The sequence below is a fragment of the Mesitornis unicolor genome, unplaced genomic scaffold, assembly GCF_000695765.1.
Source record: "Mesitornis unicolor isolate BGI_N332 unplaced genomic scaffold, ASM69576v1 scaffold5504, whole genome shotgun sequence".
Classification (NCBI taxonomy): Eukaryota; Metazoa; Chordata; class Aves; order Mesitornithiformes; family Mesitornithidae; genus Mesitornis; species Mesitornis unicolor.
The window spans coordinates 24,299-44,219 of record NW_010177942.1 but is presented as its reverse complement, the minus strand read 5'-3'; the positions used below and the strand labels follow the sequence as shown (position 1 = coordinate 44,219).

The following is a 19,921-nucleotide window of genomic DNA, read 5'->3' as shown; positions in this document are numbered from 1 at the left end:
GCACCTTACATAAATTTGTTGTGCATTTTCTGTAGGCAACAGAAAAATATAGGCACTTCAAAAGATCCAGCATATGTTTGCATGTTTTTCTTCAAGTGAGATAAATGTCTCTCTGCTGACTAAAAAGGGAAGCCTCTCACTTCCAAATGCCTCCTAGAAGTGAGATCAATAGCACACAGGGGCGTATTCCTAAGACTCCTGAGGAGTTTGAACCAAAAAGTAAATCGAGTGCTCTCTCAACATACTCCAATAGTTTAACCACTGGTCAGTCTATTATGTGCTTTACTTATTTTATTACTATTGATAATATCTATTGTTTTCATATATTAATTTTATATATTTTAATATTAGACTATTTTTATATTAACTTTTATTTATCTCTTTACACTACTACCACTGAATAACCATATATATATAACAACACACATAATTAAATAAATTATAAAGGGGAAAAATATATTTATGTAACAACTCTCAACATACATTTATGCAAAGTAGTAACCAGAAGGGAGAATATTTGCATCTAATGCAAGTAAAACCACATACTGTGCCTTAGAGCAATTCTTTCCTGTTCTGAGAAGTGTGGTCAGCTTAGCAGAATGGAGCTCTATGGAAAATAATCCCCATTAGACCAAAGCATTGTATCTGCAGGGAGGAAGCAAAGAGCAGGTATGTGCTGTTAAATTAACAGTGTCAAGCAAACAGACAGCTATCTCATACTGAGCTTTTCTTTGTTGAAAATGTACACTTGTTCCTGAAAACAGCAATGAAATAAGAAGAAGATTGGATTCATGTGGAATCAAGGAAATGGAAAGGGACACAAAGAGCATCCATGGGCAACTCCTATGGCACAGACGGGATAGGTGACACCTCCTTCAGTCAAGGTCATTCAAGAGGTCATCAGTTGGAGAAAAACTGTTTTCCCATCAGCCAATAAGTGATTTTGCTGCAGGGAGCTGCTAAAAGTCCCACATGAAAAGCCCACACAAGTATATCACTGCAAAAGGACAAAGGTGTCAGCTTGGGTAGATGTCTGTGGCTTGGAGGCCATCATTTTCTGTGAAGTTAATGTGGCCAGGTAGCTGCAAGCCGAATTCAAAGAGTCTCATTCATCACACATTAGATTTGGATTTCAGCTACTGCATTCACTCATCCGAGATCCACATCATGCCCCAGCAAGGACTTCACAAAAATTCAGCATCTGGAGCAAATGGTTTCTTCAAATGCAGGAGATGCTTCCTTCAGGTTTGGATTTGTTTTCACTGGTGCTGTTGTCTTTTAGGTAAACCAACACTGTAAGAGGCAGTACTCTATTTCTTAACCACATGTTATGATTACTGGAAAATAATGGCTTTAACCTCTCACAGAGGCGAATGGAATGGGTCCAGCACTGAACTGATCCAAGCAGGCAACTCAAAGCTGCGCTCTACCCTCTCAGGCAATACAAACTGATGGTGTGATTGTGTACCTCCAAAACATGAGTGCGCTTTGGAATGGCTCAAGAAATGTTTACCAAGTGTAATTATTGTTTAAACACAGCACCCACAGAAATCCCATCACTCAAACTTGTGGGTGAGGTGTTTTATTCCAGTAGTCCTTCCTTGCTAATGGAAAAAACATTTTCCTTTTTAGATAGCAGTAAAGCTCACTTTTAAATATGCTTCAGTGGAAATATGATATATATGTTGCTTCCATGCTTGAGGTTTGTTATGTTTCCATTTCAAAAAAGCTACTTGATTTTCCTCTGGTTTTTTTTCTGCAGCAGTTAAGTTCATGGATGCAGCAGAATCGTCAGGCGATGACATTTTAGTTGCAGCCAGCACTTACGAAACGTTGCCTTTCTTTACTGCTTCAAGTGATCTCTCTACCACGCAGCCTGAAGATGTCATTTCAGATGTGCTACCATCAGACCAACCAGCACCACTGCCAGCAGCAACCAGCCCGTCCTACAGCCCGTCCCAAATCATCGAGCAGTCCCTGGAGGTACCAGATTCCTCCGTGTCCGAACCTGAGAGCGTTCCTCCTGGGACAGGAGTGCAGGACATCGCAGCTGAGCTGGATCACGTCGCTGTGATGAGCACAGCAGCCCTGGAGGACGTGGAGCACGGCAGTGGTTACATCTCCATGCTGACAACCGAGCCCGCAGAAACCACCCCGGCTCCGACGCTGAAGTACGTAACCACCAGCTCCATGACCACCGCAGCCAAAGGCAAAGAGCTGGTGGTGTTCTTCAGCCTGCGGGTAACCAACATGCACTTTTCTGATGACCTCTTCAACAGGAGCTCGACCGAGTACAAAGCACTAGAACAGCAGTTCTTGCAATTGGTGGGTGAAAATCAATTTGAACAATGTATGCAATAGTTGGGCACGGTTTAAAGAAATACACTGCAGAGCACAGTACTTTAACAGTATCAGACCCTGCTACACATAGGTCTGATAAGCTGCATTTTTAAATGACCGATAAGCCTGGGATGATCTCAGAAAGTTTATGAAATCAGTGATGAAAGTTTTACTTGTTCAAGAGACTCCAGCTGTACGCCTGGCATGTAATCTATTGGGCTTTTCCTTAGATTCATGTCAACAGTATAGCAGCACTGATTACATCTAAGGCTTGTGTCTACTTGCTGGATTTAAAAATAGGCCTTTTAAAATATATCATAGCTTAGCAGGGGCAATGTGATTAGATATGGATTTTCTCCATGGGTACAAGAGGGCAGCAGGGCAGCTCAGTAACGTGCCTATTACGCTATGCCCTAACCTGCCTGGATTGAGCGTTTGAAAATAATTCAAGTTGGCTTTTGAGCGAGGTGATTCTTTTCCTCTTCCAGATGAATAAACCTCCCAACTGCTGTGCATTTCATTACAGGGGAAATCGCTGCCCATCCGTCTCAATACATTATTGAGAAAGATGCAAAAGTCCAGAAGAAGATAGGGCTAAACAGAAAAGTGAACTTGGTGGTGGAGTTTAACAGTTAGATTTAATTCAGAGAAATAAGTGTGTGATGGGTGTACTTGATAATGAAAAGTGACTGTGAGAGAAATTAATAGCAGGCAGACATTAAGTTAAAATAAAGGCAAATTTCTCTTTTGCAGCTACTCCCATACCTTCAGTCCAACCTTACAGGTTTTAAGCACCTGGAAATACTTAACTTCAGGAACGGGAGTGTGATTGTGAACAGCAAAATGAAATTTGCCAGGACAGTGCCATACAACATCACGGAAGCAGTACACTGCGTTTTGGAAGACTTCTGTGATGCTGCAGCCCAACGCCTCAATTTGGAGATTGACAGCTATTCCCTGGATATTGAGCCAGGTAAGGTTGAATTAATAATGTATGCAAAACCAAAACCAAGCAGAGACTCTTTTCCAGATGGTTCAGAAGTATTTCTGAAGCTTCAGAAGTATTTCTGGTTTGGAAACAACGATATTAGCAATAGCCTCCCAGTGACAGGGAGTGACAAGAAAATCCAAGATGATATTTTGATACTAAAATGAAATGCTGGGTGGAGGTGTTGATCTGTGCACATACACCAACTGCTTCCCAGAGCCAAATACAGAGAACTACAAACTCTCTCGAATAAAGGCTGGGCAAAGAGAGGTATAAAGAACGTTCATGTGCAGTTTCCAGGAGTGACTTATGCAGATCTTGCATGTCAACAGAGTTTCTGATGATTTTTGCAATGTTGTAAGCAAACCATAGTTTAGAGCATCATTAAATCTTTAAAGGGCTATATAGTTCAAGGGAGAAGGAGACAGTTTCTAGAAATAATTGGATTCTGCAGGTACTCACTGACCAGAGCATTACTCGATGTAGCACTCTGTGGATTTACAATTCCAGGATTCCTCCTGATCTAATTCCTTGCAAATGAGTCTGTAGACTTTGTTGAACAGTAGAAAGTCAGTAGCAACAAATCTGGACACTGCTGTAATGTCACAGAATATCAGGAGTTGGAAGGGACCTCGAAAGCTCCCCCAGTCCAACCCCCCTGCCAGAGCAGGATCACCCAGACCAGGTCACACAGGAACACGGCCAGGGGTTTTGAATGTCTCCACAGAAGGAGACTCCGCAATCTCTCTGGGCAGCCTGGGCCATGCTCTGGCACCCTCACAGGAAAGAAGTTTGTCCTCATGTTCAGGTTGAACCTCCTATGCTCCAGCTTGCTCCCATTGCCCCTTGTCCTGGCATTGGACATCCCAGAGCAGAGCCTGGCTCCTTCCTCCTGACACTCGCCCTTTACAAATTGATCCCCATGAATGAGGTCACCCCTCAGTCTCCTCTTCTCCAAGCTAAAGAGCCCCAGCTCCCTCAGCCGCTCCTCATCAGGAGATGCTCCACTCCCTCCATCATCTTTGTGGCTCTGCGCTGGACTCTTTCAAGCACTTCCCTGTCCTTCTTGAACTGAGGGGCCCAGCTTAAGTTTTTAAAAACTGTATTGTTTCATAAAATTGTAGCCTGGATCTGTTTTCAGGTTCTGGTAATTATTTCAGGGCTGAATTCAGTTTCATTGGCATGAAGAATTACACCAAAACCTTAGCATGCAGATGCCTTTTGCCTTCCTGGTTGAGCCGCCTTTTTATGTGCAGTTCTCTGACAACTCCAGAAAAAAAAACTCCATTTACAGCTCATGAAGGCAGTTTCTGCTCTGTTTTCATTTTATTTTATTTCCTTGTGGTCAGTAAGAGCATAGGCAGTGAGTGGTAAAGGAAGTTAACAAAGTCACAGGATTAAAAACTTTCAATTACTGGCATGGTAAACTGATGTTTCACTGAATAAAGTGATGAGACCACTAGAAAGAGCGAGCTTTGGGTCACCACATGTTCCCTGCTTCACTACTAAATTTTCATTAAATAAAAATTAAAATGAAAACGTTGCTAAGATGCACATACAGAAAAAAATTAAATCTTTCATCTTCGTGCATATCAGCTGCTTTATTGATGTTATTTCAACATTAATTCAAGAAAACTCTATCACGATGAGTCTGCTGAGAAAGCTGATCTTTCAAGGCTTATGAGCAGTAATAAAGTGCAAATAGAAGAAATTGTGTTTAGAAAGTCAGTATGAAACCCCATGCAGGTGTTTCAAAGCCCTGCTGTCTTTTCACTTGTGAAAGAAAACCAATAAACACAATTTACTGTTTAGTAAACTCAGGTAATTTAAGCAAACTCCTATTTATGGTGAACGTAAGAGCCATCTAGTGGTAATAATGTAATACCACATTGAAACGCTGATGGGAACCAACACCCCAAATCTCGACCAAGACTCAACAGCTGCAAAGGGCTGACTGCTTTGGTCTTAAATAAAACCATAAAGAATAACACAGCAGGCTTTTAAAAACACCTGCATTATATTTTATTTAATCTAAACAAAGTGAGAACACAGAAAAGATGGCAAAGTACGGCAGGTACGTGACCCAACGCTTTATTAAGGAAAATGAACAATTGTCAACAAAAAATGACCCCTTAACCCAGCAAATGCTCCTGTTGGGCCCCACTTGTCAAACAGAAACACACTGAGATCTTTTGGCTTCTGCGAAGTCCGGGGCTACAACACAACCCTGGGTGATGCAGAGTCTGTGTCTCCTTGCGAGCAGCACCAACCTTTATTTCCACTGGTGTGAAGACAAACTGGGACCAGCAACACAGGAGAGACTCACAGGAGACCACAGCTGATGCAGCTGTTAGTGCTTTGGTCAGTTACTCAATCATACAAACTCTTTTATCAACCATTTTTCCCTTTATAAGTCTCGTGGTTTTGCTTGGAGTGCAATTCTGTGAGGAATCAGAAAATAATCTGTAAGAACTGGTTTTGATTTGCCAGCTGGTTTTGTTTCATTAGAGACTGAAGTTTGTAATTCGTAATCAGTAGCATCAATGGCCAGAGCCAAGACTTGGAATATACATAGGCTTTTTTCTCACATATAAACCAGGGTTTGTCTGAAAGAAAAGTTACCTTGTAATTTACAGCATCACTTGGATGCGCAGTTGTTAGAGTTCAGTACACTTACAGTCCAGAGACAAAGTAGATCCCAAATTAACATGCACATTGTATGCAGCACAGGGAAACCGAGCATGCTAAAACTCACTAAAAAAGGGAAGAAGCCGTGGAATTATGGGTTGAAAGTGAACAGCTCTGCTGGATTAATTTCTAGCAGTTAAGCATATCGTAGTGTGTGTCTGAGATTTCCAGTACTACTATAAAGAATGCAGCGCTCATTTTTCATTGAAATTAGTATTATAGAGCATCTGGGGCCGTGAAGTGGCTCCAGAAGGAAATTTTCAGCCCAGACAGAACCTACAGGTACGGTATCCAGTGCAAATCTTCTTTTCAAACTTCTTTGTTTTGGTCTCTCTCCTTTCCGGATTCACACATCTTGTTGACTGCTTGCTGGCAAGAACAGAATTTATAACCCCTGGTCTTCTCCTCTTCTTTTACCTTCTGCCTAAGAGCTTTATCCCATAGTAGAGGTTGCAGTCCTCATAGTATTGTGCAATATTCAACAATCTAATTCCCTCCTCTTGACATGTCCTGAATGAAGTGTTTAAGATGATTATAGTCAAAGCTATCACAGAGTATCCATGAGTATAAAACTAGTACTTACAGTAAAACAAGTATTAAAATATCCAAATGTGAAAATCCACATCAGTGAGATGATAATAAAATCACATCTTAATAGTGATATACACGTGAATACACGCTTGCATGCTTGCGGTGTCAGCTACAGAAAGGATGTGTGTCCTTTGGCGTTACACTACAGCCTCCTATTGGCACGCACAAGCAGTAGCCCAGTAAACATGGATTGAAACGCATCAGTAAATGACTCCCCCATCCTTTGCAGCTGATCAGGCAGACCCGTGCAAATTCATGGCGTGTGACGAGTTTTCGGAGTGCATCATGAACGAGTGGACCAAAGAGGCCGACTGCCTGTGCAGACCCGGCTATGCCAGCCAGGACGGGCTGCCCTGCCGCAGCCTGTGCGAGCTGGAGCCCCATCTCTGCGTCAACGGGGGGAAGTGCGAGCTGGTTCCAGGACGAGGAGCTGTCTGCAGGTAAATAAACGGTGCTCAGCACGAATTCTGTTAACAGACCCCCAAAATGTCTATTGCATGGACGAGCAGGGCCGCGTGTGCACTTTTCAACAGCATAAACCATGCTAAGTAGCCAAGACATCAATATTCAGACACTTGAAGTTACGTTGCAATACCCTGCTTCAGTATAAGCAGACTCACTGTGGATAAAACCATCTCTGCCTGTTGGTACACACACAGCATCACGATCTCGTTAGTTTTTGAGAGATGCTGTAGAAGTTTATTACAAATTCAGCATTGTTGGCAGAGATTACAAGTACAAAACCATTCACTTTTCAGATTTCCAAATACATCGTGGAAAAATGAAGTAACACATTAACTGTTTTGCTATTGATTTCATAGTAGTATTTTAAGACATTATTTTTCTCTAAGTTCTATTAAGAAGGAAATCTATATTCTTATAAACACACCTATAAACACTGTTCTGATTCGAGACCACCCAGTAGAGCACACGAAGGCTGAGGCTGCTCTAAGGCCTTTGTGGGCATGGCTTGAAGATGAGCAGCTCCACGTAACTGCAAAGCATTTTTACACAAAATTATGCTAACCCAATATTGAGAACTACCCACAGTACTTGAGCATATTAATTATTTTTTTAAAATTATCAGCTTTTGTCTCATTTTAAGACTGTCAATCCAGACTATTATGGGAAACTGTATACCAGACTGGCACACGGTAGTGGTCCGGCCATGTGTATAAGCAAGAGACAAGCTACAATTCTTGCACTTGTTTATTCTCTTGAAATGTTGCCTTTACTAGGTTAATGATACATCTTTTAGTGTATTTAGGATAAACATCAAAAAATAGGACTATTGAGTGAATTATTCATATGATAATTTCATTGTAACTACATAACTGCCACAATTCATTGCCTGCAGTGGGCGTCACTGAAATGATAATAGAAAATTATACTGAATTCATCAGTTACTGCTGAATTCCTGACCTGCAGAGTCACAGTGCTGCAGCTCCAGTGTTTGGTACCAGAAATCAGCCTGTGAGCTAGAGAGCTCCTCTTCAAAACGTGATTCAAGCAGCAAAGGGCACAGCCTGCTCCTCCAAGAGCAGCACCCTATGGAATATAACAGCTTTCCCCTGCAGAAAAGCCCTGACTTGATGTACAGTCATAACCAACCCATCATTTGGAATGATAAAAGCATTAAAGATAATAAATGAAACCTTTTCTGAATTATAGCAAGTTACAAAAGAGCAAATTTGCAGCCAGCCACAGTCTGCACAGGGAAAATTATGGCCAATTTTTTGCTTTAGTTAAGCACTTGTTTTGCTTGTGAATTTACTCAGAACCTACACTGCCTTTACACTCTGTAGTTGTTCCACTAACTGGAACCCCTGTGTTCTCGTATGAAATGTGGCAATCTTCTCCCTGGCTTTAAAGGGAGGTACTTGAAGTAGAACTCTTATTTCAGACGTGGCTACTCACATTAAAATCCCCAATAAACCACATGTAGGCTCAGACACTACTCCAAAAATGCACCTGAACGCCTAAGGTTCTAAACCAGAAATGTTATTTCAGCTTCACCCGTGGAGCTAGAGATTTGTCAGAGAAGTTCCAAACACATAACATTCCTTAGATATTCTAGGTTGGCAAAGGATGTATCAGCATCCTTTAGTTCAACGCTCACTCTCGTGAATCTAAGAATAGTTTCTTTCTGCTAGTATCAATCACGTTATTTCACACAGACACAGCAATTAATTATATTAGGAATACTTGCTTAACATGTTTGTGTTTAACTGCAGATTGTCCTTTGTTTTCAGCTGAGGTCCTCTGTATTTTCTGCATTCGAGCTCTGTGTATTTTCTCTTCCTCTCCCTGTTTTAGATGCCCTGTACGTAGACACGAGGTTTACCAAGGACAGCGCTGTGCAAAATTTGCTCCAGAACCCACACAACCCTTCACTTTTAAACCTCTCATTCTTGGCTCACTAAGCCTTGGTTTTCTTTTCATCGTTTTAATTATTAAGTTAAGAAGAAAAAGCAAAAGAGACTCTGATTTGCAGTAAGCTGCTCCCGCTCTTTTTCTTCACGTTTCAAAATTTTTCCTTGTGAATTTTGCCATTTAAAGTCTCACCTAAACACAACTGTTCTGCATTGTAGAAGTTCTGCTCTCGGCAGCTGCAGTTCAGAAAGCGCTGTAAGGATTAATCCCGCTTTTGAGCACGATGAGCCCGTACCTAGCTTTTGTCACACGGCCTGTAGTGTAAGTGCTCGTGTCGGGTCCTCAGGCACCGCTGGTCACGAAGCACGACACGAGCTTGAGAACACAATCCAGCCTGGAGGTAAAATGCATGGAAATGCTTCCCTTACCCCTCGACAAACGGCCCCACCTCAAATACCGAGTCCTTCTTCATGTATTAACTCTACACAACACTAAACCAGATTTGATTCTAATCTCCTGCTTGGCAATTTCAGAACTAAAAAGACTAATTCACTTACTTGCTGTCCATGGCTACTGCTGTAGGTTTCATAAGAGGATTGTAGAGGTGCTTTTCTTACAGTTCCTTTGCATGGCTTTGGTCGTCCGTCCTATCCGAGTGCTTTTCGTCATTTTGTAAAATAATTAATCTTGTGTTTTGTTTTGCTTTGTTTTTACCTGTTCTAGGCCACCAGACCACTTTACAAAGCCAGGACTGACAAGTTAGTCTGCGAAATTCTTCACTTCCAGCATCAACCAGACAAAACCGAGGTTTGTGACTATTTTCAAGAGCTTTCTCTTGAGTTTCCTGTTACCAGGAAGCCTCTTTGTACTGATTCACAGAATCACAGAATGTCAGGAGTTGGAAGGGACCTCGAAAACTCACCCGGTCCAACCCCTGCCAGAGCAGGATCACCCAGAGGAGGTCACACAGGAACATGTCCAGGCAGGTTTTGAATGTCTGCAGAGAAGGAGACTCCACAACCTCTCTGGGCAGCCTGGTCAGGGCTCTGGCACCCTCACAGTAAAGAAGTTTTTCCTCATGTTCAGGTTGAACCTCCTATGCTCCAGCTTGCTCCCATTGCCCCTTGTCCCGCCATTGGACATCACAGAGCAGAGCCTGGCTCCTTCCTCCTGACACTCGCCCTTTCCAAATTGATCCCCATGAATGAGGTCACCCCTCAGTCTCTTCTTCTCCAAGCTAAAGAGACCCAGCTCCCTCAGCTGCTCCTCATCAGGAGATGCTCCATACAAAGAAAAGCTCATTTTTCTTTGGATGCTTGATACGACAACAACAACCCCTTCTTACGTGATTTTCTACAACACATTTCCATTCTGCATACCCATTTGCTAACGTGGCAGTCACTGAAACACATGGAGGAAGAAGGAATATGTAAAATGAAAAAGCAACACAGATCATTTAAAAATAAGTTGTGCCTATTTAAGCTTCACAGAGTTTGGACAAGTAGAGATTCGAACTTGAGCAGTACTCTACTCTGTACCTCAAGACATTATTTCAAGTTTTGGGCGAGCGGGAAGAAACAGAAAGGAGAAAAGCAGAGTCAAGCAATTCTCTAAAACTGCCAGACTGTCTCTTAATTCTGATGTTTCTGAGCATGCCCTCTTGAAAGGCAAACCAAAAGCTTTTATTTTGCCATTTTTCATTTCTCTGAGTCACCGCCCAATTAGGAACCAGAAGTTTTTACTATAGCCATTAGAACCCATGATTTCTGAGGGGAATCTCAGTCCCAGATTGCCCTGGCACTATGTATGTGCTATAGGGGACAGGATCCAGGGACAGTATTTTAGACTTATCTTAAACAGAATGTGTCTGTGAGTGATTGTAGACCAATAAACTTTCATACTCGCTGAACTACTTAAAATTACTACTTACAAAAGCATTAAATATTTTATGAAAGGAATAAAATGGCACGTGTGGGAGAGAGCCAGGTCGGTGCCATTCTAGATTTATTTGATTGCCTAAATTGTATTGACAAAGCTCTCCTCGAGATCTAGTTAAGGAAATCAATTTAGTGAGAAGTGCGGCAACCACAAAATAGAAATGTGTTTAAAAACTTGGGTGGTTTCTGACATTCTTCACCATTACTTCAGCTCAAAATGAGCATCTACATCAGAGCCCTTGTGCTGAATGACTTGGTAAAGACAACAGAGGAAGAAAAGTGTGTGCAGAGCACAGCTTGTGTATGCTGAAACTAAGAGCAGCACTTCCATACCAGTCTGGACAAGTCCTTTAGGGGTAGGATTCTTACAACAGAATACGGCATTTGAATTGTATTTCCAGGAGGAGGTGGACATCTACAACTGTCAGGCCAAGTTGAAAATCCCGGTCTTTAAATGTAGGTTTACAATGTGTAATGACAGCAGTGACAGCTTTTTAGGACATACCATCCACAGTACTTAAAGCTCTGTATTTACAGAGGCATATAAAAAAGGAAGCATAAAATCCCAGTAGAAGCAAAAATAACCTTAAATTCCTTCCTAAGCATTAAAAATGTCTCTAGTTAAAGTGGAAAAAGACTGAAAAACCGAGTCATCAGAGGGGGTTTGGTGTAGTTGGGTTTTTATCAAATCAGTCATCCAGCAACCAGCAAACCAGCTTCATGGCCAGGTGTGGAATTTGCTGCTGTGCTCAGTAGAAAACCAAAGTATTTGCAAGCAGCTGGAAAAGCACAGCTACTTCTCACACGGTTGGGTCTCTGGGAACTCAAATGTGTGAGGAAAAATAACAATTTTACTCTGAACTCAATGACTGGGAGTGTAAAAAACAACTTCAGGATTACCTCAGCTCTCCTTACAATGAACCGGGGATTATCTCAACAGATTTTAGTGAGATCTTGCCTTATAGCAGTAGGTAAAGAATGCATTTTCAAATTCAAAAATGCTTTTCAAACGTCTGATGAGAGTTTCTCTTACAGGCATTCAAAAGAGAAGGTCTGCGTTATTCAAGACTGGGCTTCAGGTTGATTATGCACATGGAAAAAATCCAAGGATTCCTAAAGATAAAACATTTTAGATCTAAATTCGGGACACTAAAAAAACTGGTTTACTAAAGAAAAACACCATGACCAAGCTGACCAAATATTTGACCAAGTTGAAAATTTGCCTAGGAAGGAGTCACTGGTGTGAAGATGCATCAAGCACCCCGTGCTCACACATTTTAACTCTTTTGATTTAAGACTTGAGTGCTAGAATCAGATTTTGCCGAGAACTGACTTTTTTTGTGTGTCACATCCATTCTGGTAAAGATGTCAGTGTAACTTGACCACATCTCTGTATCCATTTATCGACCTCCCTTACATACAGCAGTGTAAGTGGAAACACGGAAACATGTTCCATGTAAACATGGAAAACCGGAGCTGTCATTGACCAAAGGCCACATCAAAAGCGCCTGGGAGCTTTCTCATTCTCTCCCTACAACGCTCACATTGCAAATCACTTGGAAGTAGGGACTCATTTTTTAGTGCTTTCTATGAATATGAGATTCATATTTCTCTGTTTATTAACATATTATGTATAAATATGCACATACACACTTCACTGCTTAATTTCTGGTGACGGTTACACTGTCTTATCCTGGGACTTCAAACTTGTTGCTGCAGTTTCTTTTCAGAACCCAAGATTTATATTCACGAGCACCCTCCCAGCAGCAAGCAGACTGCAGGGTCACACATAAGCACATACACTCTGCACTCAGTACACACACAGAGAACTTTGAGACGTTACTATTAGGTTTTGCAGAAGAAAACTAAGCGGAGAATTGGCGGCCATTAAGCATTTTGTAGGGTGAGTAATTTATGCTCTGCGGATTCAGTATGAGCATTAATTTACCTTGACCACCTTTTTCTTGAGGATATTCTCATGCAGCACCAGTGCTGTACAATACCCAGGCACTGTCTGCTGCTTGGTGCACACCAGAAGTTGTCCTTCCAGCTCCAACTGAGCTCCTACAACGTTCCTGGTGATACAGGATGCCAGCTCCTCGTTCAGGCGTCAAACTTGCCCGCATTCAGGACTGTAGCCGACTTTAGTGACAACTCCTTTTCCTGCGCACCACACGGTCACCACAGCAGAGACTGAACTTGGGTTTACCTTATTCTGTACTCTCAGATGAACTGTCTACGGATTCCAGTCAATTCACTGCACAGCTCTGCCCGCAGAACCACCACAACTGGTGACTGCACAAACACGGGCAATGCACCAAGAACACAAGGTTGAATTTCTACAGCTGCAATCGTATTTTTACTTTATTTAACTAGGAAAGAAAAATATAAAAAGGAAACCTAAGATGTGGTTTTACACAGAAACACTGCAGAATAAAACGACTTTAAAAATCCTTCTTGCAGGGCGATGGGAGTCAGCCCTGCCAACAGACGTCAGCTTTTCACTCTTGCTCATGTAAGTTCAGAATGCATTAAAGGATGCTGCAAGCATTCCACTTTTTTCCATTACAAATGTATTTTTGTATGTGTTTAGTATAACCCAATTCACAGTAGTTATCTCTAGTCAGATTTTAAAAATAAATACTTTTAAAATGTGTACTTTAATGATGATTATTCATGACTGTATTTATCACTCTCAACTATTAATTACCAAATATCTTTGCTGGATGTAAGCCTTTTGTATTTCAATAAAATATAATAAAACTATTTACTTGAAAATTTCACACTGAATTGAACTGGTGTTTTCTCTCACCCTAAAACACATCACGTTACCTTAGAACTGCTGAGTCTTAAAACTGATGCTACAGTTGGACATGAAAGCCATAACGTAAAACAAAACCACATCTCCTGGATATCAAAGTCTGAATTACTTCAATCTTCTGAAATAACAAACAAACACCACTCTGATTTAGAATTTAAGACAGGAAAGTTTGGTAACACCACAGAGACAAAGCTTTCCCTGCAGCACAGAACCTCAAAGCAGGAGGGGTTTCACCAGTTAAGGGGGTTTCACTGTTAAGATTCAAATGAAAAAAGATGCACACAGCACAGCAAAGGGTAAATACGTTGGCAGGGATAGGAATAACAGTTTAAAAATAGTAATCAAAGTAAAAAGATACTTGTTTCAACATATACTGAGAAATGAGGTATGAGACTTAAAGACACCAAAATCAGATGGTTTTCAATGTCAGAACGTTATTTTAGAGGAACCCTTATCTTAGAAAGTAGAGACAAAATCTTTACCAGAGTAGCTTGAGGCACCATAAACGTCTGACAGAAAAGCAGCAGGCGGTTCCAGCACACAAATCCTACTCATAAAGTAATTTGCCCTTACTTACTCTGCTTTAAATCTTTAAAGAAAAAACGGTGACAGACACAACAGAGATTTCAACATGGAATGTGTTTATTTTTGTTTTTGAATTTTCAGTACAGTATTAGGAGGTCATTTAAATACTTTAAATAAAGAATTTGGAGAAAACCCCAAAGGATTCCACTAAGTAAAGAAAAAGAACCTTATCAGTGGATGACAGCCAAGCACTGAATGACCTGACGATCCTCAAAGCAGCATTCTCCAGCCAATTGGTGTTCCTGGGTCGCCTGGTCAGGACCGCAGCCTGGCACAGTCCTGCTCTTCCTCTCCTCTGCTCTCTGGAGCGTTTCGTGCAGATCTCAGCTCCAATGGACAGCTTTGCTGAGAGGCAGGAAGATCATTTTCTTTAAAAAACTGCATGCACAGAACCAAGCCAACACGTTTACCTCATCGTTCTGCTCTAAAAACCAAAGTACATTTTTCTCCAGAACCATAGGTCAGAAGGGCATCAGGTAAAACTACAACCCTACACATCAACCCCCTGTAATTCCTCTCCAAATCAACAGCATCGTGACCTGACACAGCAGATGGGACAACAGACACAACCGCTAAGCAGCTGAGTATTGCCTGATGTAAAAAATATAAGCCTGAAATGAATTGAAATGGAATTTTGTTGCACAAAAGGATCAGTAAAACTAAAAGCAGATGCTACTTGTGGTGCAGAGGGAAAAGTGTGCAAAGCAGAACACCCTGATTTTTGGAAAGCATCATCTGCCTGCCCCAGGCCCTCTGCTGGAGCAATGCAGAGGGGGAACACCTCATTTGAGAGCATCCAGCCACCAGTTCCTTGGACACTCTGTCCAAGTCAGTCGCGTTTTCCCGACAGCTCAGATTTGTCAGTTGTTTTGTTAACAAGAACTCCCATACACCCCGTTTTGAAAAATACGTTTTCTTTCTGAGGCCAGTCAAGGAAATCCTGGCATAATCAAAGGAACAGGCAGGAAAAATTGAGTTAATTTAACTTAAGTTCCCCATGAGTATGTTTACACATATATATACTAAAATATTTAGGCATATATATGTGTACATACACATACACACACAGAATCACAGAATCACTCGGTTGGAAAAGACCTCTGAGATCATCACGTCCAACCGCTCCTGTCTACCCACTAAACCATATCCCTAAGTACCTCGTCTACCCGCTTTTTAAATACATCCAGGGATGGTGACTCCACCACCTCCCTGGGCAGCCTGTTCCAGCTTCTGACGACCCTCTCAGTAAAGAACTTCCTCCTTATCTCTAACCTGAACCTCCCTTGGCACAGCTTGGTGCCATTTCCCCTTGTTCTATCCCCCATCACCTGGGAGAAGAGACCAGCACCCACCTCTCTACAACCTCCCTTGAGGTAGTTGTAGGTGGTGATGAGGTCTCCCCTCAGCCTCTGAAAATGAAGTACTGAAGTTCTTTGCTTACCATGTTCAGTGTTATTAAGATCTGGTTTATATACATATAAATATATCTATGTATGTATATACACAAAGTGAGTCTGAATGCGTTATGTCAAGAAATTGAATTTAGAGAGTAATAAATGCAGGGTAGGGCATCGCAGCCCTATCAGGTCAGTGATTTTTCTTCCTCGTATGGCGTCAACCATCACAGGTTTTTAGGGTGCGAAGTTTCTGGAGGCTGGAAGTTCTGAAATTTTTGTTCCAATTCAGTGACACATTAAATCCCAGTAATCCAAACTGCAGAAGCAGCACCTTCAAAGCCAGGCAACCCTGTCCACAACTTGCTAGCCAGCGGCCTGATGCACTTCTTCCATCTTCCAGCCAAGAATTACTGCTTCAGTGAAGCACTTGTTTGGGTAATTCATTGATTAAGTATACTTATGCATTTAAAAACTAAAGTTTCCAAGAGGTTTCAAACCAAGTCAACACTGAGGAAATTATTTTACAGTGTAAGCAAACTTTGTCAGAGCAAGACTTCATTTTTAAATCCGGTTCAGTAACGAATGACATCGAGCTACTGATATTTCAAATTCCTATCAGAGAGGCAATAAATAATCAAGTTGAGTCTGTTGAAATAATGGCCAGCATGGTGAAACAACATTCACATAAATGAACAAGATGCATCTGAAAATGTATGGGATGAGTAATTCCCACCCACAAAACTTCCCAGAACAAAGTGCTAAAGAAGGGAATTGTTACAAGCTACAAGGAGAGGAGATTAAGAGAAAGCTCAGTGTCCAAATCACTATGATGCTCCAGAATACTAAAAACTGTAGCTATTTCATCAGCACATAGCATTAAGATGGTGCATGACGTTATCAAGACCAAGTTTTTACACAATCTAACAAAGGTACAGACCCTGTGCATCTCATTACGATTAAAATAAACAGGATTTCTGAGGCTCAGGCCTCAATACTCAGTTAAGTTATACTGCCACCAAAAAGCTGAACATATTTCCCTTATGCTATCCTTAACCTTATATGCTTCCGGATATAAGTCTTGGACATTTTTGCATAATATACTGCAATTACACTACCTGGATAAACAAAGCGCCCAAGAATTTGGACATTTGGTCAGAAAAATAAAAGTCTAAAAGGAAATTTGTACTTAGAGACAAAAGAAAAAAGAACCAAAGAGAGAAGTGGTGTGAGCCCTAAGGAGCAGTACATTCTTTGAGTACCTCCAGTATCACACACTATGGACACACATGAATGCTCTTCTCGGAGTGTACAGAAAACCATTGCTCTTAAACCAAGACAGAGAATGCATTAAATAGGAATTTATGGGTCTCAAGTTGAGGAGGATTTCCCATCGGTTTCTGAAAAAGTCAGTAAATACAGACAATAACCAGTTTTCAAACCAGGACATAAAATGTCTAAGATTATATAAAAGTATACTCCAACTTCTCTGGAACAGAAGTCAAAGCTAAGGCCTCGCAATTCCAGGTATTAGAAACAGCAAATCCTCTTTATTAGGCCACCACATGAAGCCAACTATTCAGTGTTTTAAGGAGGGGATTTCATACAAAGGTGGTTGCAAAGCAGTTTTTGCAATCCGTAACCAAGTACAGACAGATCGCTTCAACGTGTTAAGAGTTACGACAGAAACTGTTAAAGAAAATACAACATATAAACAAAATGCAACAAACTACGCTGACCGAAGTTTCTCCAAGGTCCTCATACCTAGCGAAGGTCACTACACAAATTAAACCTCATAAAGTACAAATTAACAAACCAGATGATTAATAAAATCTGTTCACTTTATATTAAACATCTCTAACGTGATTATAGCAGGTTGACGTCCCCCGTTGCACAGAGGAGCTCTTCCCTTTGAATCGCGGGCGAGGGTTCTCGTCTCAAACGCTGCTGTGCAAACGCCCATTTACTTCAGCAGGTTCTGCAGCATGGCTGTGGCGTACGTGGGGCGAGCTTGTCTGCTCTCAATCGCGTTCTGGAGGTACTGGATACCCCCGCAGCGCTCCCAGATTTCTTCAAACTGTCTGGGCAATATTTCAGCACCTCGCTTTCGGGTTAAGCCAGTCTCTTCCAGGTTAAGCTCACACATATCCATATCATCCTTACCTGAAACGGTGAAGGGAAAAAGAAGAGTCTTTATAAAGTTTCTCTAGCATTCAAAAGGCCCATTAACAAAGATGAGATCTCTGTTAATTAGTTTTCCTCTCTCAAGCTCTGGTTTGTTACTAGACTTCAGAGTTTATGAGGAAAATCAGCCCTCAGAGATTTTATATATATATAAATACATATATATATATAGGGCAGATTTAGACTGGATATGAAGAAGAAATTCTTGACTGTGAGGGTGGGGAGGCCCTGGCCCAGGTTGCCCAGGGAAGCTGTGGGTGCCCCCTCCCTGGCAGTGTTCAAGGCCAGGTTGGACGGGGCTTGGAGCAGCCTGGGCTGGTGGAGGTGTCCCTGCCCATGGCAGGGGGTGGACTGGGGGGGCTTTAAGGTCCCTTCCAACCCAAACCATTCTGTGATGCATTCATTCATTTAGCTATGTTGATAATAGTTAATATAATACTACATAACTATATATATTATCAGCATATTGATATAATCTCCTGAATTTTCCACTCCAGGATGACAACCGCATTTGTTCCACACGTGCTTTCAGCTTTACACAGTTTTACAGTAAACAGCTGTTCTTATTTAAACTGTTTACATGTAAGAACTCAAGACTTTTGATCAAGCAGCCAGTGTTCTTCATCTGTCAGCCTCTCATGCTAACCTATATTTACCAAATGGGACTGGCACTGGGAATCCAGTGAATAAATGAAAAGGTAATTGTAGCTCACCCTCTATATTTTAATTCTTTTAATAGGCGATCCATCGAATGTGGTAATGATGACAGCAATGCTACCTTTATCTATGGGCTTTGACACTGAGCAGGTAACAGTTGATATGAGGAATTCTATTACAAATAATCAGCAGAAAACCAAGGAACTTTTGTTGCTCATAAAACATCACCCTGAAGCTAAACAATTGGTTATGGCCTCTCCTCAGTACTCAAGTTAAACATAAAAACTCAAACTGGAGAACTGTAAAGAGCATTTCTCCAGTGTTTTCTCTCCCTTTTATTATCCTCTGGAAAAGAGGATACATTTCATTACCAGATAAATCTCTGCCTATCCATTGCCACATTTAGTTTTTACTTTAAATGCTTAAGATTAAAAAGCTCTTCTCCCATACAAGGCAGCATAAACATGGTAAAAGCATCAGTTTGCTACTAACACACCACTATTGAAAGACAATATATCATATGCACAAATCGTTTTGATACAAACTGCTGTCGTTTTTCAAAGCTAACTAAAAAACCAATGCAATAATGAGTAGATAAATCAGATAAATCGTGATGTTTTATCTTCACACTGTCTCCAGTTCAGTGAATAATCTGACATCACTTAGTAATAAAACCATTTACAATTGGATTCCTCCTCTGTCTATGATTTCCCAGATGTAAATACAGGTACAGGTAAAATACGTGACCCAGTTTTCTCTCCAAATGATATTCCAGAACATTTGGCTACCACCAACAGCAATCCCAAATCCTCAAATTCTGCCCAGACAAGAACTGCTGATGGAAAAAAAAAGGAGGATACAACTTGGGAAACTTTTATCATCGGCCTCCAAAGCCTCTAAAGTAAGTTAGCACCTCTGAACCTTGTCCACACTTGAATTTTGCTTGCGATACCAACCCGCCACAAGGAGAATGGGAGCCTTGTCAGGATGAAGCTCCATCTGCCGAGCAATCCACGGCCCGTCGAAGTGCGCGTACCACCACCCCTTCTTCTTGTTCTGGGGGTCTTTGTACTGGTCCGCGGGGCGGATGAAGGGAATGCGGAAGTACCGCTGCTGCCTGTTGATTTCGATCTCTTGCTGTCTGGCCGGCAGCTGGGCTGTCGGGTTCTGTTGAGCTGGATTGTATTGAAAAGACCCAGAAAACAATCAAACAAGAAACAGAAAACAAGCAAGCAATAATGAAATAGTACAAGGACATCTGAAGGCTCAGCAAGCCTGAAAAGTAATCCTGGTCATATCATGTGCATTCTTTTATTCACTACAGCTACAACACTGGTGAGGAAAGGCTCATATATATATATAT

General features: G+C 41.4%; 2 protein-coding genes across 2 annotated transcripts in view; one reads left to right on the top strand and one right to left on the bottom strand.

The window, feature by feature from the left end:
• IMPG1 (interphotoreceptor matrix proteoglycan 1) overlaps positions 1–9,743 on the top strand; it is a gene marked incomplete at its 5' end in the record, with an annotated part of 43,672 nt that extends 33,929 nt beyond the window's left edge. Inside the window, 4 exons of the mRNA XM_010182283.1 lie at positions 1,763–2,325; positions 3,094–3,313; positions 6,837–7,047; positions 9,704–9,743. Coding sequence (XP_010180585.1) covers positions 1,763–2,325; positions 3,094–3,313; positions 6,837–7,047; positions 9,704–9,743 — 1,034 coding nt within the window. The remainder of the gene's footprint in view (positions 1–1,762; positions 2,326–3,093; positions 3,314–6,836; positions 7,048–9,703) is intronic.
• A 7,793-nt stretch (positions 9,744–17,536) lies between these two features.
• Positions 17,537–19,921, bottom strand: part of LOC104538915 (unconventional myosin-VI) — a gene marked incomplete at its 5' end in the record, with an annotated part of 26,323 nt that continues 23,938 nt past the window's right edge. Inside the window, 2 exons of the mRNA XM_010182282.1 lie at positions 17,537–17,880; positions 19,515–19,733. Of these exons, the coding sequence (XP_010180584.1) occupies positions 17,681–17,880; positions 19,515–19,733 (419 nt within the window). The remainder of the gene's footprint in view (positions 17,881–19,514; positions 19,734–19,921) is intronic.